This window comes from Papaver somniferum, chromosome 10 (assembly GCF_003573695.1).
Source record: "Papaver somniferum cultivar HN1 chromosome 10, ASM357369v1, whole genome shotgun sequence".
NCBI lineage: Eukaryota > Viridiplantae > Streptophyta > Magnoliopsida > Ranunculales > Papaveraceae > Papaver > Papaver somniferum.
Window position 1 is genome coordinate 66474635 of NC_039367.1, and position 24037 is coordinate 66498671.

A 24037-nucleotide genomic window follows, 5' to 3' on the forward strand; every position below is an offset into this window, starting at 1 on the left:
TCGGAAATGATGAAACACGAGCTCTTGTAAGTCCAGAATCCTTAAGAATGTCAAGAATATACTTTCGTTGACATAGAAAAATACCTTTAGAGGATCGTGAAACTTCAATGCCTAAGAAATATTGAAGACGACCAAGATCTTTAATTGAAAAATGAGAGGCAAGACGTGATTTAAGTGAAATAATGAAATCATTATCTGTGCCAGTAATGATGATATCATCTACATAGACAAGGACAAAAATAGATGTTGTGCCTTGATGATATGTGAAAAGAGAATTATCACATAGAGATTTCTGAAATCCTTCCTGTAATAAAACGGAGGAAAGTTTGGAAAACCATTGACGAGAGGCTTGTTTAAGACCATAAATGGATTTCTTAAGTTTAAAAACTTTGGACTCACCTTTTCCAGCTAGTCCGGGAGGAATTTTCATGTATATTTCTTCATCTAGATCTCCCTGAAGAAACGCATTATTGACATCGAGTTGATGAAGAGACCAATTTTTAATTGCCGCAATAGACAGTAGGACGCGAACAGTCACCAGTTTGGCAATAGGTGCAAAGGTGTCATAGTAGTCGATTCCTTCTTGCTGAGTGTATCCCTTTGCCACGAGACGAGCCTTGTATCGTTCCACGGTACCATCAGATTTAAATTTGATTTTAAACACCCATTTGCATCCAATGGATGTTTTCCCTGGTGGCAAATCAACAATAATCCAAGTGTCATTTGCTTCGAGAGCCATTATCTCTTTTGCCATTGCTGCACGCCATTTAGGGCATTGAGTGGCTTGAGAAAAGGATTCGGGTTCTGCGGACAAAATAACCTTAGTAAGGAAAGCTTTATGAGAAGATGAAAACTTGTCGAATGACAAATAATTAGTCATAAGATGAACTGAAGTTGAAGTACATTCAGTAGAAAAGCAATGATAGTCTTTTAAATAGGCTGGTGGATTCCTAGCACGAGAAAATCGAGAATCTGTAGGAGCTGCAGGTATTTGCTGCAGATTTGAGGAGTCCACAGACGGGACTGCAGGGGCCGATGAAGGAGCATGTGTAGGTCCTGGATCATCTGCAGGGATAGAGGTAGAAGTAACTGCAGTTACAGGCGGAAAATCTGTGCGTGTAACAACAGATGCGTCTGGCGAAGAAAGAACTAGTGTGTTCGGCGAACTAGAACCGGGAGATTTGCTGCTCGGCAAGGATTGTGAGCGAACAGGAAGAGCAGGAGGTGCACTGGGAAAAGGATCAGTGGCTGCAGAATCCAAGTTACTCGGCAGAGAATCAGTAACATTGGAGCTTCCTGTATGGCTGTCAGGAACGTGCATGGAAGGATCATGCAATGAAGACTGTGACAAATGCACAGGAGTAGAAGATTGTGAATTAAAAATAGAATCGTAATGAATATATTCTGAAGATTGCACAGGTGGGGATGCCTGGAAGTGAGTATTGATATCATGAAATGGGAAACAATCCTCATGAAAAACGACATCCCGAGAAACATATATATGTTTTGATTCGAGATCAAAAATTTTGTACCCTTTCTGACCATGGGGGTAACCAATGAAAATGCCTGGTTTAGAACGCTGATCAAACTTATGAGAGATTCTCGTGTTTCTGCCAAAACACAAACAACCAAAGACACGCAAAGACATATAGTCCGGAGATTTATGTAACAACAGTTCATGCGGAGTTTTGTGAGCCAGAACTGGTGTGGGCATTAAGTTTATTAAGTACGCAGCGGTGAGAATACACTCGCCCCGAAAACGAAGAGGCAAGTTGGATTGAAACCGTAATGAACGTGCAACATTGAGAAGATGTCGATGTTTTCTTTCGACACCACAACCATTCTGTTGTGGTGTATAAACACAACTGGTTTGGTGTAAAACACCGTTTTGATGGAACCACTTTTGTAATTCAGTGGATTTGAACTCAGACCCATTATCAGAACGAAAAGTCTGTAATTGAGGAATGAGAAATTTATTGATACCAGAGGAGATGCTGGTAATAGAATGACCAAACTGAGTGATCACAAAAGCAAAAAAATATTTGAGAAACTTTAAAGTTTCGGATTTAGATTTCATGAGATAAACCCAAGTACACCTAGTATAATCATCCACAATGGTAAGGAAATATTTCGCACCAGTGAATGATTCAGTTGCAAAGGGACCCCATATATCAGCATGAATTAATTGAAAAGGTCGTGAAGACAAAGAATGACTTTTATTAAACTTCAATCGTGTTTGTTTTGCCATAGGGAATACATCATATGAATGATTAAACCGAGAGATAATATAAGCAAATTTGGAAGCTAAAAAACGAAAACAATCCATACTAGGATGGCCGAGACGGCGATGTCATGTATCAACATGCTTATTTGCAGAAAGTGATAAAGCAAATGGACGAAACATGAAATGATAAAGACCAGCGATGCGTTTACTCCATCCAATCTCCGTGTTCATGGACAGGTCCTGAAAGATACAATAATCTTTTGAGAATTTGAGACAACAATTCGTTGAACTAGTCAATTGACTAACCGAGATTAAATTGAATTTGAAACTAGGAATATAAAAAACTTCCAATAGTTTGAGAGTCGGAGACAAATCAATGTTGCAAATATGTGTCACGGAGGTAAGAGATCCATCCGGCAGTTGCACACTAATTGGTTTGGTAACCAAAGTATAAGTAGTAAAGAAAGAAAGAGATGAACATATGTGATGACTAGCACCACTATCTACTATCCAAACATGATTCGAACAAGATAAAATAGTACTTGCAAAGTTTGCAGAGGGGATAATATAGATACCTTCATTGGCTGGATCCAACAGCGAGAGAAGCCGGGCATACTGTGCTGCGGAGATAGTCAGTGCAGCAACGGCCGACATAGGCACAGACGCTGGTATCGTGGCAGCAGCGAGAGGATGAGAATCAGAGTCTCTGGGCTTTGGTAAGTCCTTTGGATATCCATTCAGTTTCCAGCAGGTGGCCCTGGTATGACCGTGCTTGTTGCAATGGTCACAAAAGGGGCGTTGTCGTTTGTTATTTCCCGAGCTATGGTTGTTGTTTCCTCCAGGTTGTGCAGAGAACCTTTGGGTTCGATAATCACCACGAGAAGCATATAAAGTTGATGATTCAGTCGTAGGAAAAGAGGAAGAATTGATACCTTGTTGCTCTTCCTCATGCCTAACATAGTTGTAGATCTTAGCAGGAGATGGCATAGGTTCCATTAAAAGAATATGGCTTCGCAGAGAGGAAAATCTTTCATGTAAACCCTGCAAAAATTCTATCGATTTATCTTGATTATGATGATCCACATAATTTTTACCTGCTCTGCAGATGCATGGTTCGATCGGCCTGAAGGTATCTAGCTGATCCCAAAGAGTTTTGAGTTGAGTATAATACATCGCCACATTAAGATTCTCTTGCTTTAATGTTGCAATCGACTGCTTGATTGCATAAAGCTTGGATGCATTGTGATGTGAGAATCGGGACTTTATCTCCAGCCATTGTTCACGCGCGGAAGGAAAGTTCTGTGTGCTGGATCGAATCCCTGGATCGACCGAGTTGGAAATCCAACTTCCAACGAGATCATCGCAACGCGTCCAGTGAGAGATGTATGTCGGGTTTGTAGGTTTCACAATAGTTCCATCTATGTATCCTGTTTTTCCTTTCGCACTAAGTGCTTTCATCATTCCTCTTCCCCAAGTGCATTATTTTTCACTATTAAGAAGAGGAGTATAGATGACTGATGTAGGATTATCAGAAGGATTACATAATATGGACTTGATGGAGTTAATACAGTATCTGTTTCAGGATTAACTTTAGGAGGGTTTAGGTTTGATTGATCTTCTGCTAGAGTCTAATGATTAGGATTCTCAAAAAAAATAATTAAGCTAGCTCTTGTATACCATAAAGAAATGGTTGACAAGGTTGTTTGATTTCACAACAATGTGAAGTTTCAATTCATTGATCAGTGTATTTTATATACACGGTTACAATTGTGTTTACAAAAATAAGGAAAGGAAAATAATTAAAGATCCAGAAGACTTAAAACAAGAATAACAACAAAATAGGGAAACAAAGTGTGTACAAAAGAATGTCGTCATAGGAACGACAACAGAATGTCGACATACGTCGTCATAGTAGTCTGATTATTCTAATAGGTATTATCTTCTTAGGTTTAGTCATATCACACTATAAATAAGAGCGTGAATGTAAATGTAAAGTCATCCCAGAATTATCAAACTCTGGAGATCAATCAAATTCACCCTTCGGGGTTCTATCAGTGGACGTAGGCGTTAGTGCCGAACCACTTTAAACAACCAATAAAGATTGAATAAATCACCATCAAAGTGAAGAAATAATCGCTCTCAAAGCGAAAAAAGAGTCGCTTAAAAAGCGAAGTTAAAATCACCAAAATGGCGAAGAAATGTATCAAAAGACACCATAAATTAAAAAACAACATCTTATTCAATTACAAAAATCTACTAAAACGAAAGAAAAACAATAGTCCTTGCTCAGATCTGGCCCAAAATGACCAAATCTGAGCAAGAAAGATGAAAAGATTTTAGGGTTTTCTTTAGAAGGGAAGAGAAAACAAAAAAGAAAGATGAAAAGATTAATCTAGACATAAACCATATTATTAGATTTCTTGCTATTAGTACCCGTGCTACTTATTATTAGTCTTGCAAAAAATAAAAAAGAACAACCAGTTTATGACTTTTCTAATGCTCATGAATAAAACTCTTTCTCCCATCCAAATATAACCACAGAATTTTTCCCTCCGAGAGTGACAACCGGGGCACTGTTGCGCCAACATTTTTCAGTGTGTAGAGTAAGGGACTCAAAAAGCCAAGAGTTCAATTCATTTCAGTCATGCATGATTCAATTTTGAGATATGATGCCAAAAGACATCCGTATGTACATTCTAGCGGTCACCCGTAACGGAAGGGAACAAAGAAACCGACAATCAAACAACAAAAAGATCACAAGTGACAAGTACCTAGATGTGCAGTCCTTAACATATCATACAAAATTTCTAGGAAATGTGTAGTTCTTAAATGTAAAAGGATCTCACAATTAAAAGAAAGGAGAATGGAAAAAACAGAACGACATTACTAAAACAAATATACACAGGAACAATCACAAAAATCTTCAAACTATCGTCCACAAGATCGCCAAATATGGAAAACTAGACAAAAAGAGAAAGGAATATTAACTAACTAAAGCAACAAGGCCCCTGCTTTCTTCAGTATGGGTATCAATCCACCTGAAATATGAGCACCCATGAGCTGCTCCAATCCCCCAAATAAATGGCCTCCTATATACACTGCTGGGAATTGATCACCCCTATTAATACTAGTACTTTCCTCATCGGTGGCAAATTCTCTCAATTCATGGATGAGAACAACTTCATCTTCTTCTCGATCTACCTCATAAATAGCCGGATTAACGCCGGAGGCTAGAAGTAAACGTTTCACCACGTGAGACATACAACAACCACGTCTACCAAATATGATCACCGCGTTCTCCGTTACCATACTCTTTACCATCGTCTTATTCATATTAATTTTAATATTTCTTTCTTTTGTTGCTTCTTCTAACGCTTTAGGATGATGGACAACCACGTCTGCTGGTCTTCCTGATTTCAATCCCTCGTTCATGGATGTCGAGCGACTTGTTGATGTATTTTCAGTTAACCATGACCTGTAAGGAAGTGCTTGTTGCATCTTGATGAATGTTGCTGACCCACCCTTAGCTACTTGAAATGAGATGAAGGTTTTTCACTGTATTATTCGAGTTTTCCTTGGAGATAAGAGCGATGTAGTTATATTTATATATGCTAAGTACTGCTACTACCATGGTGGCGTTAATTTAATAAAGAAAGGTACGAATGTGGAAATGAAAGAGGATAGGATTTAGGGAGGGGAAAGGAAGTGCACAGCTAGCCATCGTCAACGGTTGTTTACGTTTTTTCATGCGTCATGCTGGGGTATCTTACGTCCCATTACGTCACCTTTTTTCTTACACTTTTCCTTCTTCTTTTGGAGGTTTGGGGAATTAGAGAAAGGTTAACCCGGCATCAGTTCAGTTGTACCATTAAAAAAGAAATCATTCGTCAGTTTGGTGTCAAACTTTGGCAAGTTCATTTGCGATGACTCTACATGATGATAAGTTTTCAACGTTTCCTTCTTCATTATATCACATGCAGCCATACTCTGTACTCTACCTATTCCATGGCAAATTAGCCATTTCGCTTTGGATTTCGGAACAAAGGGGCATCACTAACATATGCAATAAACGTCACCAATTTTTCCGTTTAGTCTCCTCATGATTTAGCTTAAGATCATATTTATCGACACTTTAGGATTCGGATGTTCCTTCTGTTTTAGTTGATCCTACAATGGCTGAGAAGCCAACTCCCGAAAACGTTTGATATTAATAGAAAAGATGTCCAGAGAAAGTCAGCTTCAAAACTCAAATGGTAAAATGATAATGTTTTTATTTTTGTATAAAAAATGATACTCCACAGAATGATGTAATTAACCACCATGATTTTACTTGATACCAAAAAGATGATGTCGAAATGGATTTCCTTTCCGATAAAACAAATGTTTGGTTGGTGAGGTCCATGACATGACACCATGACATATCTAGTATGATGTCATTTAAAACGATAATTTCTCCCTAAGCGAACTTATAAAACATATGGTCTAAAATTTGGCCAACAAAGAGAGCATTGAACGGGTAAGATTGGTGGGTTAGTTGAGAAAACGACGGAGTGCACGCCACATCAGTATCAAGCAAGATCTAGTTAACCTATTCTCATCCAAAATAAGAACAAAAAAAAAAAAAGAAAAAAAATTTGAGGCCAGAGACATTGGTAACTAAAAACGGTTTTGCAACGCATCAATTAAAATAAGGGGAAAAATTCTATTTCTTTGTTTAGAGTCTTTAGACAGCTGTTGATTTACATAAATCATCCAACCAAAAAGACGTTTAACCTAATTAGACGGTCATGATCATTTGTTAAAGATGAGCTTGTCTCTGGTAGGCTAGCTAATGATGCTCGGAATCTTGAGCTCATGTGCAGCTGGTGCCCTAGTTAGTAAGTTCGCGAATGATTCGCGAATCATTCACGAATTTTTCCGTATCACGAATTTTACCATCTTATTCGCGTACGTTTGCAACTCCGAACCCAAGTCGCGTATTATGTGGCATTTCCGGATTATTCGCGAACCGTTCACGAATTTTACGTATTCCGAATGATACGTCCGTTTAATTCGCCATAAATTCTTTAGCTTTTACTTTTCAAAGACTCCACTTTTTGGGCTTTACTGCCTTCCGAGCATACACGACCGAATATTAGACGTGTTGTAATTTTTATGAAACAAAAACGACTGAAGAGATTTGAAGGTGAAGGTGAGAGAGATCTCAAACTCACTAACCAAGCATTTAAACCACCATACGACGTCCTCTTGGATAACTAATGTTGTATATATTATTAATATCATCATATTAAGTTTATTTTTCTTTAAATAACTCACACATATGCATAAAAATTGGTCTATGACCTTATAAATACAAATTATTTGTTATATATAGATACCGAATTTTCAGAGCCGAACACATTTATAAATCGAATTATACACGTACGTATGCCGTTCCGAATTACTGACGAATCGCGTCCCGTTGATCGAATTTTGGACCGAATCTGAATTTTACAAAACCGTATAATACTCGTACGTTTGCCGTTCCGTACGTTTGCCGAATCCCGAATTGCTAACTAGCCTGGTGCAGCAGATTATGCTCTAAAGCTTAAAAATGTTTTCCCGCACGCTTATGTATGTCTTTTTCTATTGACAAAAGCATTCGCAAGAATCGCAACTCACAAACGCATTCGCACGTTTATGTATGTCTTTACGTACTTATGTAGTAGCATATACGCGTCACGACGGTAAAACTATTATTACAGTAGTTTTCGTATGTATGCTTCCTTTTAAACTAATCTTCGTTATGGATCAAAAAAGAAAAAAAAAAAAAAGCTAAGAGCCTAAAGAGGTCACACCAGCCCACCACATACAAGCACATTACACATGATACAAACATACCATACGTTACATGTGGCAAAATTATATGGGTTGGTGGATGGCTGTGGATAATCTCTGACTTACCAACCCAAGCGTCCAAGACTGCTAATAGAGGTGCCAGGTTTAGTGGGTTGTACCAAGTCAAGGTAATTTTTTTTTGTCCTATATGTAAATTTATTGTCTTATTATAGTTTTGGTACTACCCCACTTAATTTGATTCCCCTATTAGCAATGTTGCAAGCGTCGCGTCAAATATGAATATGACACAAAAGAAGGATTTGATCAGATCACACTGTTGAAATTGTTGTTATATGAACATGGCACAAAAGAAGGATTATATCATATCATACTAGAGAAATTGTTGTTTTCTGCCGGCTACGTGGATATACGTAGGTCCGTTCATTTTCGACTTTGACACTGAGTCAGGCGCAAATGATCGTTGATAATGAAAGTTCTCCGGAAGGTACCAACATCCATATAAACAAACTGTAAAAGCGTTTCTCTTTATATTTATTTTGGTACCCTTTGTAGTACCCGTTAGTTTCTAATTACTTGTTCCGCGTTCTTCTCGACATCACAAATTTGTCCTAAACAAACACTAGAATTACGGAAACCCTTGTCTCATTGACAAGGAATCATGGCAAAATAACCCCATCAGATCTTGGCTAACCGATGACTCAACTAAGTTCAGTTGAGCAGAGAACAACGACCTGAACTAAATTGTGATAAACTCCTCGACCTAGAAAGAAATAAAGAAGTACATTGATCAGATACGGGCAGCTATGAGAATTAAAAGAAGTGGTTACCCTAAATCAAATTGTGTCTGCCTTTAGTAAATCTGAATGGCATTCCTTGTCTCCCCTTAACCTTGGTCAAGATGTTAATAATACTTGTCTCTAAATCACAATTTTGTAATTTTTTTTTTGTCTAGTTAGAACATTTCTTCCTTTTGCTCCACATAATTCCAAAGTACCTATAAAACTCCAAACAAACGTAAAACACAAAATTTATAAGAAAAAAACAAAGAAAGTATAACCAATTGATAATACATAAGGTGTTTAGATACCTGAAAAATTCTCCCACACTTAGACTTTGCTAGCTCTCGAACAAACTAAACTAATGTATATAACTCCCTTTCGTTGAGAATACAGTTGCACTTAGCATATGCAACAAGCCTTTAAACCCATAGGAGGCCTTAAAGGACAAGTTATAGTCTCATGATTTTTTTTATAGTCTCATGAGGGTTACAAGAGATATACCCACAAAACCTGTCCAACTCCTAAATATTCTAAAGTCGCAAGCATCCAAAGAGCTATGAGGACATATAGTTTTTGCACCCAATAATAAGAAGTTAGAAGTACAAGAGAATTGTAAATATAAGTATACTTAATCGACGGGAAAGAGGGTATATTATGTTAAACCAATGTCGTACAAAAGAACACAGCCTCGAGATCAATCAATAATCATTTCTCCTCGACTTCTGCCTCACAGGTTAGCCACTCAAAAACGATAGGAATAGTTCAATCATGCGCGCAAGATGGAATAAAAATTAGAATACTTGCACACGGAAAGGATGGCGATTTTTTTCAATTTTTGACGATCTCTAAGAAAAGAATACAATCATATGTGAGGGTGAAAGCGCTCACTCACCTTCTCATCTGATCTACAAGTAAACACTCCCCTTTACAACATCAAATATAACTTACAAATCTTGTACTTCACATTGTCATTCTTTTACCTGGTTGGTGAAAACCAACTCTTTCACACCTTGTATTGTTCAATTATTGTTGTCTCGAAATGTCTTTATAGATTTCTTCTTCTCTACGGCCTTGATGAATGAATACAAAAATAAATAAATGAATATGATTTATTTATTTTTAAGAACGTGATTAAATATGATATGAAATAAGAAAGTCATAGGTAAGAGATGTTAGCACTTGATTATTTACAATTTTGGTATTCTCTACCCAAACTTCACAAATCACTAATGTCTTCAAATTTCTTCAAAAAAATTGTAATTCTCCACTTGTTGATGATAATGAGTTTTTATCGACAATTGCCTCGAGAGTAATGAACCCTAAAATTCAAACTACAAAAATGAGGTTGATTCGTAATTCTGATGTCAACCTCATGATTGATAAAATTTAGCACTTAACAGATAAAACAATGCGAAAAGGGTGCGAGCTTGAATAGCTCATGATTCTACTCGTGGTTATTTTGAGTGAAAAATAATATACTATAAAAGTAATTTTTAAGTTCGAGAAATCAAAATCATACATGACGAGCCTGACCAAGTAATAGTCATTCACCCGTTGCTTCAGTCATAAGGGTGGAGATGATAGGTTGATCTTAGGGGAGGGAAGCAGAAAAGGTTGAGAAATTATTGTGTGATAAATTTTTCAGTGTGGAGTTATTGAACTACGACACGAAGGACTCATTAATGGAAGTCTGATTATGATTTGAGAGATCTCTTACCCTTTTGATAGATGAAGTCATCTATTTATATTTTAGTGAGAAGTTGTGTTAAAGTAGAGAAGTGATGGTCATGCAAGTTGTGGTGAAAACGTGTATGTTATGTCAGGGAAGGTTGTATGACCATTGCTCTCTCATCTTCTCAACTGCTTTTAATCGTCTCACTACTTATTACCTTCTCTTGATGGATGTGTTACCACATTGCACGTTGTTGTAAACCGTCATACTAATATCCCAATGAGAATTCTCACATGTGACATATTTGATGTCTCGTAGAAAACAGTGAAGTCATAGTAATTCTAGGTGTAGATTGTATTGTCATGACTAGAGTGTTGAGCTCTGGTGATGATACCAAGGGAATCCGAGCAAGCTGATACTCAATGATGAGATGAATGACCATTGATGGCATCTCAAGTGACCTCAGCTAAGAGGCTCATTCGATTCATGGCGTGGAGTAGGTAACTCAAACTCGATATGTGCACATGAGCAGAACAGAGAACCTGGTATTTTTCCAAGATTAGGAGTGCTAGTCAAGTCTAACATTATGATATGATCATCGTCGGCTTTAGGCTAACACTTTGGTAACAATGGTGCTAGATTTAGGCTAGCACCGAAGCTTAGATAGTGTCAGCGCAATTATGACATTTGGCATTGGATTAACCCAACGCCATGCCATGTTTTAGCAGTGCTAGCACTAGGCTATAGCTGGGATTTTTAGAGCGTTACAATATGTTTTTAGATAGTGCCAGAGGCTAGTGCTTGTTAGAAATTTGGTATTGGGAATAGCCCAGAGCCATACAAGCTTTGGAAATCTGGGGATGGGACTAGCCCAGCATCGTATCAATTTGCTTTTTAGCTCCATAATCATTAATTCCACTGTCATATTAATATGGTTTAGGTAGTGTGGCACTGGGATTAGCCCAACGGTGTGTTAGGGCATGTTTGGAAAACTCTATGTCGTCCTTTTCTATGTACCATTCTGAGGGTGAACGGGAATGCTATTTCGCTTTTAAATGCTCGAACAAACATATGCTTGTAATCTAACTATAGGGAACTCATAAATATCTGCTAAGAATATCCATAAGTCATCTCAATAGATATGTAATCATTAAATAAACTTCCGTAAGTTTTATGTCGATACTGTGGATACAGTAGCAAATTGATATTGTTCAAATAATAATTTGAGCTTTAATATGCATGTGAAACGAGTTCAAAGAATTCATCAATGGAAATTCTGCAACTGTTGAAGAAAAATTCAGTATTGTTGCATACTAGTAAGTGTTCGTCTAGTAGCATATTTATTCAGGAATAACGCAACAACTTATTCCGAGTTTACATCTTCATATTCAGAAAATCTAGGAAGAATTGCAACAAACACTAGTAACTCTTTTAAAATTCCAGTAATTAGAGGGATTTTTTTGTAAAAAATCAGTACCGAGTCATACAATACTGAAATTATATACATAAAATATTGAAAGTTCAGTTGGGTGAATCTTTAATATTGTATATATATGTGTATATATATTTAGAGAGGTTGTAAGATAAGTACAAGGTACCTAGCTATTAATAGGATCTGTATTCTCAATTATCTTGAGGATTGCAAAAAAAAAGAGTACATAATTTATGTTTCTGATACAAGGCCAGAAATATACATTTATATTATGTATATGCTAATGGGCAGATGCGATTTTACAATTTTTGCCTTTGTTGAAAATCCCCATCGACAAGCACGCATGAAACACTATAAAAGGATATTGAAGGTTCGATGTCTCACTCAAACAGGGTAGTCTCCACTAATGACTGATAACTCTCTAATACTTCATACATTCTGCACTGAATTCGCCACCAACATGGTTAATTTCATTGTGATTACTCTCTCAATCGGTTAAGTATATCGAATGTAAGTTTTCTAGCTATTCTAAGTTCAGTTATTTGGTAAGAACTCCGTATGTAAACTCACCGAAAGTATACCATGTGGCTCTAAAATCTCTAAAAGTTGGAGGTTTATGCGAAATTTACAAGGAATCCGGGAAAAAAAATCTACCTACGAAAGTGAATACTAAAAGTTTCTATATGCTTAACCACTCTCCACATTTAAACATTACATTATCCTCAATATAAATTGACTCATTCAATGTAAAATCAAGGTGGGGAATTCCTAATATGAAACAAGATAAAAGAATAAAAAATTTAAACCAATGAGTTGCCTCCAATACATTAGAAAATATATTGAATTACCATCATTTGGGTACCGCCTGGCTTCAAATATATTGAATCGGATAACCCCATTGTCAAACTCCATGGCCAAGATACCATTGTGGACATCAATCTTCGTTCCAGCAGTACTCATAAATGGTCTACAGTGAAGGTATAGACGAGGATGAATTTGCATTTTTCATGTTTAAAACATAGAAATCTACTGAAAATATTAGTCCGTTTACCTGCATCAAAACATCCTGCGCAATCCCTTTTGGTTAAACATTAGATCTTTCAGCAATTTGAATAACTACGTCAGTTTTCTTGAAAAGACCAAGACTTAAAGCATCATAAATTAAAACAGGCATAACATTAATAGATGCTCTTGGATCTAGCATAACTTTTGTAAACCTAGTTTTACCAATTGTGCATAGAACAATTTAATTACCGAGATCTTTCAATGTAGGTGGGAGTTTTTTTTTAAGACATGTCGAAGCATTCTCCCCCATACTCATCACTTCATTACTGGTTAGCAAAAAATTTCTTTAGAAACCTTGCACGACGAGAAACTTATCTCATCTTAGCTTTATGTAGACATTTCCATAGATGACATTCTCGTGTTTGGGCGGCATTTGGAGTTGTTATCCCACTGATACAAATAACCCGATCTTCTCATTTCTCATCGGAGAATCAAATCCAAGTGAAACCTAAATTCTAATTCATCATAAAGATAAATAAACAATTACCATTGCAGATATAGATATGCTTTGGTAAAGTTTTGATTCGGATTCCCGAACATGTTGTTTCAAATTGATAAAAATTATCAGGTGTTCACATCTACAGAAAAGTTCAAAGATACAACACTTGGAACAAAATAAAGAAGGCTATTATTGGGGCGTCACGTACCATTAGAGGGGCGTCACCTAATAAGACAAAAATGGGTCACCCACAAGTAATATAAAAAACCTCTTATCTCAAATAATTTTGTAATGACCAAAAATCCTTATGTAGTTAATTTTAATTTAATTAGATAATAATTAAATTAAGAAGATGAATTTTGTTAGATGGTAGAGAGGGTTTAACACAAAGTGATGATGAATCCCAACCAATTGAAGAAATAAATCAACAAAGTGAAGAACCAATGGTTGAAAATCAACAGGTACACCTCTAAACTATCTCTCATGGGTTGAATTTCACTCAAAACTAGCTTAAGTACGTAAAAAGTTTGAGATTTTTAGACTTTCGTGGAAAATTACGGTTGGATTGAGCTTCGTTGCCAACTGTAATTCAATTTTACGTCTGGGTTTGGAAGAACTCCAAACCGTAACTGGTTTCCAATAGGACAAAACCTGAATTATGTCTAGGTTAGATTTGTCATCCAAACCCAGTCGTAAATAGTTTTTGCATGGGTATTTATTACTTGTTTTATGTCTAGGTTAGGTTAGCGTCTGAAAAAAACACTTCAAAAACCCAGACGTGGGAGAATACGTCTGAAAAAAAATTCACGAACCTAGACGTAGTATATTACGTCTGGAAAATTTATTTTGCGATCCTGGACGTAGGAGGTTACGTCTGGAAAAGTTACTTAGCGAACCTAGACGTAGAAGATTACGTCTGGTAAAGTTGCACCACGAACCTAGACGTAATCCAATTTGAAACTTCTTCTATAAAACATACAGGAAGAATTACGTCCAGGTTGATCCTATAGAAATACAAACCGTAAAATTTACATTACGTCTAGGTTTACAAAAGGAAAATTTAGTAAACTAACCTAGACGTAATACAACATTGGACGGTTTGATTCAAACAAAACCTAGACGTAAGACTACATGCAAATCATATTTTACGGTTGGACTGAATTCAACCTAGACGTAAGTTCTTCAATTTCCAAATTTTACGTTTAAAAACCTAGACCCGAACCCAGACGTAACACGAGCAGATGAATAACTGAAACCTAATTTTACTCCGATTTCATTCAATCTAGCCTATTTTAAGCACAAAAAGGAGTAAACAAAGATGGGTTTGAACGATTATTACCTAACATACACCATGTGTTGTTGTTGTGGAGTTTGAAATTGTGATTCTTGAGATGCTTGGAGCAGAGGAAGAGAAGAAAGATGAAGAGGAGCAGCTTTTTTGTTGAATTAAAATAGAAAAGATTAGGTTTTTAAGTTTTTATTTTAGTTCAAGGATAATCTAGACATTTTGTTTTGGTGTTAGGATAACCCATAACCACATTTTTGGACACTAAGAATCCAAATGAAACCCCTCTATTGGAGTGTGACGCCCCAATAATAGCCTTCAAAATAAAAGTACTGATCCAGTTCCAGGTAATTAGAAACGGAGGGAGTATTAAGATGTGTCCTAAAAGTCGATTAACCCACAACATGTGCATAGCTGATGGCAAGTGGTGATATAAGAAACATGGAAGGCGGGTCCAACTTAGTGGGGGATGAGATCTTCCTTTGCGTTGTCATCAAAGATCGACTCTTAAATTATCTATATTCGGAAATCTGAACTGTGGCAACAACCTTTCTATACATGCATAAAATCGTGCTTAAAGATTTAGTTAGGGAAAAGAAAAGAGACATGTATTGGGGATGAGGATAAGTTTGTTAAAAAAAATTGACAAAAAATGGTTCTGGACAAGGCCGTGTCACTTTCCTTCCAAGTGGCAGCATTATCTCACTTCGCAAGATGGTATATTCCAATGGTCCAACAGGCTTCATTTTCATGAATATATCATTCTGAGCTAGCACCAAAAATTCATAGAACTAACAAAAAACTATTTAACGATATTAAAATTCAGCTTAATCTGAAAATTAAGCACAAAAAGTAGAATCTGAATGTTTCCAAGACCAATCACTGAAGTTTCCCTTTTTTATACAATCCCCCCAAAGCCCTCCCTGAATGCATTTATTGTACCCTCAACATCAGTCTTGGGAAAAAACACACTTGAGAATACCCACACTAATAACGTTACCAACCTACAGCATATTTCACTAGCAAAAGAAGAAGAGAAGTTAAGGGGTTTGCACAAAAGGTCTGTCTTTATCTCAAGTTTCTACTTACTAATTACTTCAATTTTGCTGGCTCCAGGGTCATTCCTTGAAGGTTCAACAACAGGTCAGAGGAGTTCAAGAAAACCTTGTTGTTGGAATTTGAGATTGTATGTGCAATTTCCCTTGCAGCTTCAATTCTCCTTAATGTGATGAAAGCTGGATTGTTTGCAATGGCATCCCCAATTAGCTGAGCACTCTTAGCCTCTCCCTGAACATAGAAAACAATGTAAGACAATGATCACCCATAATGTAATGTAAGCAGTTAGAACTAAAGTGAAAATAGACAACCAGCGTATGGAAATCAGGAAGACCTATTTTCATGAGTGAGTTACAAACCTGAGCTCTGATAATAGCACTTCGTTTGTCCTGCTCTGCTTTCTCTACCACAAACTTGGCTCTCTCAGCTTCTTGCGCAGCAACCTGTTTAGCTTCAATTGCAGCTGTAAACTCCCTTCCGAAAGTTAGGGTTGTTATTGACACATCATCCAATGCAAGGTTAAAGTTGGTAGCCCTCTCTGTCAGTACTTTCCGTATTTCCCTACTAACAGCCTACAAATAACAACAACATAATAGCAATGCATAAACTTCTCCCATAATGTAGCTCATAATGTAAAACTAGTTGTTCTAAGTATACTAGGTAAGCTTTAGTAGTATAGTATAGTGGTATGTATGAAGCGGCCCAGATGCATACCTCTCTCTGTGTGAGAAGCTGGCTGGCATTATATTGTGCGACCACAGCTTTCAGCGTTTCATGGATTATTGATGGCAGGACCCTCTCATTGTAGTTCTCCCCAAGAGTTCGGTATATTGTTGGTAACTGGTCTGCCACGGGTCGTGTCAAAACTCGAAGCCCAATCTTGACCTGTACATTATTCAGCCAAAGAGGAACAAGTACAAGATAATAGATGAGTTGACTACATCGATGGATAGCCTGAAGCAAGTCACTACAGAAAGTGTACCACTATCAATATACTTAATGGCACGATTAAATTTGCAATCCTTACTCTACAGGATATATTTGACAAATTCCACAAACCTACAGTTGCTTAAAGCATGCTAAAAAAGAGAAAATTAGTTTACAACATGCAGTAACACCTGCACATGATGCAATGGCGAGTATGAAGTATCATAAAGATAATTACACATGGTAGCACAAATCATACATCTCAAGCACAGCTATTAACATAAAAAACAACAACCGTTGAGTTCAACAAATTTATTTATTTTATTTTATTCAAATGCTGCAATTGAAAAAAAGGATGACAAGTGAAGATAAAGAACCATAAACTAGACATAAGGTTCAAATTTTGAGATCATGATTGACAAAAACAAGTTACTTGAAACATTTAGCAAGCGTGCAAGAAGCATCATCATTTCTCATGCATGGGAAAGGACTAGAAGACCTTACCATCTGAAGGTCACGGCTCCCGGAAGTACTTTCGACAAGATGAGGTCGTGCTCGAACATCATAAATGACAGGCCTCTCAAACCACGGGACCATTAGATGTGTTCCTTCAGGATAAACCTGCACAGAACCACAACAGCAAACTAAAACCAGCAAGAAAGAACAAACTCAACAAAAGAGAAGACAAACAATAAAGACATTAACAAAACAGAAAATTCTGACATATGAAAGTTGCAACCTGATCACTTGTCTTAAACCAACAAGTAAGACTTTGAACGGTCCGTCATACCATAAGGCAGTGAATACATCTAGTTAAGGAACATTTTGCTTTATCAAGATAGAATAGATCTCACATATTTAAGCCCCTCCTGATACTGCCAGATGGGCAATTAAACTTAAGGTGATGAAGGTTCTGTTCTTAAACGACAATAAGAGCGTTATAGACTTCCTATGGACTGGTATTACATCCATTGAATATAGTAATTCTATTTTGTCTAGTGTCATCTCTTTTTGTAATATTCTAGATGAACACTCATTTTGCTATGTAAATAGGGTATGTAATAAATTAGCTAAGTTTATTAGTAACACATCCACTCACAGAATCTATTCTGGAGGTATCGGATATAATCGACAAAGGCTTTGGGTCTGGAATATGTAATAACTTTGATATTACTCTTGCCACTAATATATTGAATCTTCAGTCTTAAATCTAAAGAAAAAGAAAGATTTAAGCCCCTACTGATCTAAGCAAAATGCCCCAAAACAACAATCTACACCAGATACGCAGACCTAAAACCAAACAAGGTGTAGAGTTAAGAAAATCCACAAACTAAAATGAAATTAACTAAAAAAAATGATTTCGCAAATTCCACCTAAAACCAAACAAGGTTCGGAGTTAAGAAAACCCACAGACTAAAATGAAATTAAGTAAAATCATAAGACTAACCCTAGCTTTACTAATTTAACCTAAAATCTAGGAGACTGAAAACACAAATACATCATACTAAAAAGATCAACTTCAGAAGTAGTATGGATGAGAGAGTGAGAGATAGATCACCTTATCTTTGACACCAGTGATACGATTGAAAACAATAGCTCGATGTCCTCCTTCAACATTGTAGAGACTGTTAAAAGCTGCGTATAAACCAAGACCACCGACTATTCCAACTTTGATCAAAGCAGAAGCAGCATTTACTCCTCCTGGGATCTTTGGAGGCTTAACATCTTTGAAATTCATTTTTCCTCTAGCAAGTTTTTTTTTCTAGGGTTTTGGGGGTTTTCTTTTTCTTCACTGGTGATTTGTTCTTCTATATTCTCTTTTTTATCCCTCTCTAGTTTCTCTCTTGCCAAGCTTCAATTCTAGAATGAACTCTAGCCCCTTTCACCAAGCCAGCAACAAAGGCCTGGGCCCATTAGCCTATGTGATTAGTCCGAAGAACCATAATATTGAGCATACCAAAAACTTTATAGGCATACAAAGTCATTTTCCTAACCATGGTGTATTGATAAGGGATGTCTAATGGGTATGCAATGACCTATACACCCTTAAACACTTCGAAAATATTGATTTATAGGCTTTAGGTTCGGCTGACTCGTGTTGATGAGTTATCAGCCGAATTTCCCGCTGTAGACTGAATTCTTTCGATCTTGTTTTGATCATAACTTCTTCGTCCAATGTCGGAATGACCTCATTCTTTTTGCGTTATCTTCGTATTTTCATTCTCTTGAAGATGAAGATAAAATATACTTGATTTTAGTGAGTTAAAATCTACGATTTTCATTATATAAGCTGAACCATTAACATTTTTTATTCCTGAACTCTCAGGAAAAGGTTCGGCTTACATCTATGAGCCGAACCAACCCATTGATGAACAGTTCGGCTTACATTTATGAGCCGAACCTCACATAATTTTTCTTCCAGATCACACGGGACTAGGTTCGGCTCATTATGATATTTTTAAACAAGCCGAACTAGTTGGTTCGGCTCATGACAATAACACTTTCAGCTTGCCGAACTGTTCATTAGTTGTCAATATCCAGGTTTCAGATCAAGGTTCGGCGCATAATTTAGGTGAGTTGTGAGCCGAACCTAGGTTCGGCGCATAATATAGTTGTGTTGTGAGCCGAACCTAAGTTCGGCGCATAATGTTGTTGTTTTTTAAGCCGAAAAGTTCTTCAAATTTTCATCCTGAAAGTGTATATGAACAGTTCGGCTGATACGATTTTCATTATATAAGCCGAACCATTAACATTTTTTATTCCAGAACTCTCAGAAATAGGTTCGGCTTTGTAGGAAAATTTTATACAAGCCGAACTAGTGTCAAGCAAATGTTCGGCGCATACCTAAACAGTTTCAGCTAGCCGAACTGTTCATAAAGGGATCGGTTCAGCTCATAAATGTAAGTCGAACCTTTTCATCCTCCAATGGTTTGGGAATCATTGGTGTAGTTGATGTGCATTTTCCTAGGTTTTTTAGATGATATATGACCCTCCTCATCCTCCATTGAATCAAGAATTAGAATTTTCTCACTTTCTCCTTCTCTTTCTCTCCTTCTTAACCAAACCAAAACTTTGATTTTTTTTCCTCAAATTTTTCATCTAAACAACTCTTATAATTCTGAAAATTATTTTAATCACTAAACAAAATATTTAATCACTAATCAAGATTATTAACACTAATACGTAAAGGGCAGATTTGCCATTAAAAAAAATTTGGGTTAAGGGGTTATCTGATTTTGCTATTTCACAACCTTTTTTGTCTTCATTCAGTATGCTTTGGAAGATTTTGGTATGTCTGAATCCGCATATTTCAACGCAGTCCGTAATTTGACAGGTGGACATCAGATTTGCCTATTGTTGGGCTGGACACGGATGGACTTCTCAAATCCGTTATTTTTATTTTTTTTGAAAATAGAGTTTATATTACAGAGCCAGCATTAATTTGCTAATTCAGGCTTTTCAGAGACTAACTCTTGATGAGTTGCTCGTCCAATGACTGAATTTGTTGGATTAATCCTGGCAGAACAAGATACATTGGTAGAGTCATTAGAATTACATACTCCATATGCTTTGACTGTGTCAAAAGCAATTGCAGGAAATAAAAATCTAGGAGCTTGATCAGTCCAAGAAATTGTGCTACTTGATCTTCGCCCTTCTTTTGCCAACAAGTCTGCCACCTTATTTGCACGTCTATCTACGTACTGAAAACCCTTAAAAGAAACTAAATTATCTGCTACAAGTTTAACCTCTTCCAAGATTGCTATGCATTGCCAGTTTACAGTGATTGTCTTTCCTTGTAAATACTGTATGGTTGCCTGATTATCCCCTTCTATCACCAGATTTTGAATATTATGTCTGTTGGCCCATTGCACTGCCTTTAGCAGAGCTACAACTTCTGCCTCTTGAGCTGAGAAGGTCCTTCACCATCCACATTCTGCTGCTCTAAAGGTGCCTGATGAGTTTCGAAAAACAAGACCAAAACCAGCATTAGTATGTTCTGAAATCCATGAAGCGTCGCAGTTTATCTTTACGGTATTCATACTTGGGAAATGCCAGTAAGGTGTGGTTTTGATGTGACCGATATGTACATGAGATTTGTTATGCAAGTGTGCCAATAGTCATAGTGTCTTATTATGTCTAACGCAAGCTGAGTAGGGGTTCTAGATTTATCCTCAAACACTCTAAGGCATCTTTCTTTCCAAATAAACCAACATTTGGTAGCAGCAAGAGCCATAGAAATTGAATTTATATCCCCTGCTAACCATTCATTATATTTATGCAAGAAAGTATTATGCAAATTATGAGGATTTTGAGATTGAGATACTCCCTGTAAGGCCATTGGCTGTAGATTCCAAACCTCCTTGGCATAATCACATTCAAAAAAGAGATGGTAAGTAGTTTCAACATCACTGTTACAGAAAACACACTTATTATCTATGGATCTGATCTTTTGTTTAGTTGCTAATGCATCTTGTAGGCATTTCATATAAACAATTTGATCCTTTGTGAAGTATCCATATTCCACAGTCCTTTTCAAAAAAATTAGTTTTGGCAGGAGTTGAAATAGAAGGATTAGAGAGTTTAGCGTAAAGGGACTTAACAGAGAATTCTCCATTCTTTGTTAATGTCCACCTAAGTTTATCTCTTTTCAGGGAACCTTCAGGTGTAAGAAATAATCTAATGTTTGTAATCTCATGCACAGTTGAGTTATCAAATAAAGAATGTAACAAATCTGTATTCCACTTATTTGTGTTTGAGTCTATGAGCTCAGCCACAAGTGTTATAGTTGTGTTTCTAGAAGGAAAAGACTCTGCCAAGGTCTCTCTTCTACCCGGCAGCCAAAAATCATCCCAAATGTTTATCAGCAAACCATTTCCTATTTCCCAAATGCTATACTTTTTAATGTGAGCTATTCCTTGTAAAATACACTTCCAAATCCAAGAAGCTTGAGATTTCTTTTTGGAGTGTAAAGCTCCTGATTTCTTAAAATATTTACCTTTAAGGATTTGAGCCCAGAGATCATCAGGATTACTAACTAGTCGCCAAGCTATTCTACTGATCATGGCTTAGTTGACCTTGTTTGCTTCTTTAAAACCTAAACCCCCTTGGTCGATTGGATTACATAAGAAATCGAAAGATTTAATGTAAATGCCCTTTGAATTAGTGTTTTTCCCCCACCAAAAGTCCCTCTGAATGTCATTTATTTTTTTTGTTATCTTTTTGTGGAGAACAAAGCATCCCATGCTAAAAATAGGCATGCTGGAGAGAACATACTTGTTTAAGACAATCTTACTTGGCTGTGACAAGATCTCGCCAAGCCAGTTTTTTATTTTTTGTTCCATTTTTCAATGATCTTATCAAAGGATTTCAGTTTTGACATATATATGAACAGAGATACGCCTAAGTGTGCATCTTTAAAATTTATTTTCTTTATCTTCATCAATCTACAGATAATGCCTATGTGTTTCTTATGCACTTTTTTGCTAAAAAAGAGACCTGATTTTTCAAAATTTATGACTTGTCCTGAAGCTATGCTAAAGGTATGTACGGCTTCCAATAAGTTTTTACAACTACCTAGGTCATCCTTAATAAAAAGGAGCAGATCATCTGGGAAAAAGAGATGGGAGATGGGAGGGGATTTGGGAGAAAGTTTTATCCCCTGAACTTTTTTTGTGTTTTGAAGATGATTTAACAAGTGCGAAAACACTTCCATGCAGAGAATGAAGAGGTAGGGAGATAAAGGGTCTCCTTGCCTAATGCCCCTGATGGTTTGAAGTCTTTACAAGGTTGTCCATTAAGTAGAACAACAATGGAAGACGAAGAGAGACATTGGTGTATAAGCCGGCACAATGTTCTGAAAAGCCAAAAGCAGTTAGAGTTTTTATTAAGAAATTCCAATTGACTTTGTCGAAAGCTTTCGACATGTCAATTTTGAGCCCTATATTCCCAGTTTTCTTTTTACTTTTTTTTCATAGAATGAACAACCTCATGAGCTACGATTATGTTATCAGAAATTTGCCTAGAAGATAAAAAGGCTGACTGTAAAGGGATATTATTTTTTCTAGAGTTTTCTTGAATCTATTGGCCAAGATCTTAGCTATTACTTTATAAGGGGTGTTACATAAGCCAATTGGCCTGAAATCAGCAGGAGATTTAGGATGTTTTTTTCTTAGGGATCAAGAACAAGAAGGTTTTATTTAGCTCTGGGTGCAGATGCCTAGTTGTGAAGAAGTCTTGAATGACAAAGACTAGCTGAGGGACAACTATTCCCCAATTATGTTTAAAGAAACTCACCGGGAATCCATCAGGACCCGGTGCTTTGTTAGGTTTCAGTTTTTTGACTGTGTCCCAAATTTCCTCAGCATAAGGAGTATTTGTTAGTTCTAGATTTTCCTCTAAAAAAATACTAGGTTTAATGTGTGAGAAGATCAATTCATCTGAAGCAGAAGCATTTTCAGTAAACAGATCAGAAAAATAGGAGGTTAAAACTTCTTCAATCTCTGGTCTTGTTGAGACAACATTATTATCCTTGTCTTGAATGCACTCTATATGATTTCTTTTCCTTCTCTTCAGAGTAGTTACATGAAAGAAAGTAGTATTTCTTTTACCTAAAGCTATTGTGTTATTTCTAGACTGTTGCCTGGCTATTTATTCTTATGTATCGTAGAGTACCTCCAGCTCTAGAAGTTTTTTGTTAGTCAAAGAATGAACTGCAACAGAAGCAGGTTGAGCACTCAAATTGTCAATTACTTTTAGAAGTAATTTGATTTTTTTGTTAGGATTTCCAAAAACAACTTTTTTCCAGGTACTAAGATTTTGAGTTAGTGTTGAAATATTAGCTAATAGATCTAGAGTTATGTTCCCTGAGCTTAGAGTCCAAGAGTTTTTGATAACCTCTAAATGGGATGGTTCTTTTAACCATGTATCATAAAATTTAAAAGAAGGAGAAGAGAAAGAAGAACAAGGTTTTAGAGAAAGGCATATTGGTCCATGGTCTGAACCAACATCCACTAGGTTCTATAGAGAAGCTTCTTTGAATTCTAAATTCCAGTGAGCATTTTCCATGGCCCTGTCAAGCCTTTGCTTGATGTTTTCCATGCCTTCTCTTTTATTACTCCAAGTAAAGATGTTACCTTTGAAACCAGGTCTTCCAAACCTGTTCTTTGAATTAAGTTTAAGATTGGTTCCATTTTGGTTATGTTAAAAGGAAGGCATCCTTCCTTTTCCTCACTATTAAAGATTATATTTGGGTCACCTATAACTAACCAAGGCATTCAATTGAGATTGATTCTTTGTGAAATGTTTTCTAGGTTTCCCATG

At 36.6% G+C, this 24037-nt stretch overlaps 2 protein-coding genes across 2 annotated transcripts; both read right to left on the reverse strand.

The window, feature by feature from the left end:
* Nucleotides 1-5125: 5125 nt before the first annotated feature.
* Nucleotides 5126-5808, reverse strand: LOC113315238 (glutaredoxin-C9-like). The gene has a single exon (XM_026563540.1). The coding sequence runs from the start codon at nucleotides 5720-5722 to the stop codon at nucleotides 5216-5218; it is 507 nt and encodes a 168-aa protein (XP_026419325.1). The 5' UTR covers nucleotides 5723-5808; the 3' UTR covers nucleotides 5126-5215.
* A 9708-nt stretch (nucleotides 5809-15516) lies between these two features.
* On the reverse strand, nucleotides 15517-18555 carry LOC113318704 (prohibitin-1, mitochondrial-like). Its single transcript, XM_026566923.1, has 5 exons — nucleotides 18276-18555; nucleotides 17222-17338; nucleotides 16505-16675; nucleotides 16150-16362; nucleotides 15517-16021 (listed from the first exon to the last, which is right to left on the reverse strand). Exons 1-5 carry the CDS (start codon nucleotides 18453-18455, stop codon nucleotides 15827-15829), a joined length of 876 nt encoding a protein of 291 aa, XP_026422708.1. The 5' UTR covers nucleotides 18456-18555; the 3' UTR covers nucleotides 15517-15826.
* Nucleotides 18556-24037: the final 5482 nt, after the last annotated feature.

Bases quoted from the DNA above. Each gene is read 5' to 3' on its own strand.
- LOC113318704 (XM_026566923.1), bottom strand. From the start codon at position 18,455: ATGAATTTCAAAGATGTTAAGCCTCCAAAGATCCCAGGAGGAGTAAAT. The intron at 17,339-18,275 runs GTGATCTATCTC...GGTTCTGTGCAG, and splicing joins TCACTGGTGTCAAAGATAAG to GTTTATCCTGAAGGAACACA. The intron at 16,676-17,221 runs GTAAGGTCTTCT...AATAATGTACAG, and splicing joins GGAGCCGTGACCTTCAGATG to GTCAAGATTGGGCTTCGAGT.
- LOC113315238 (XM_026563540.1), bottom strand. From the start codon at position 5,722: ATGCAACAAGCACTTCCTTACAGGTCATGGTTAACTGAAAATACATCA.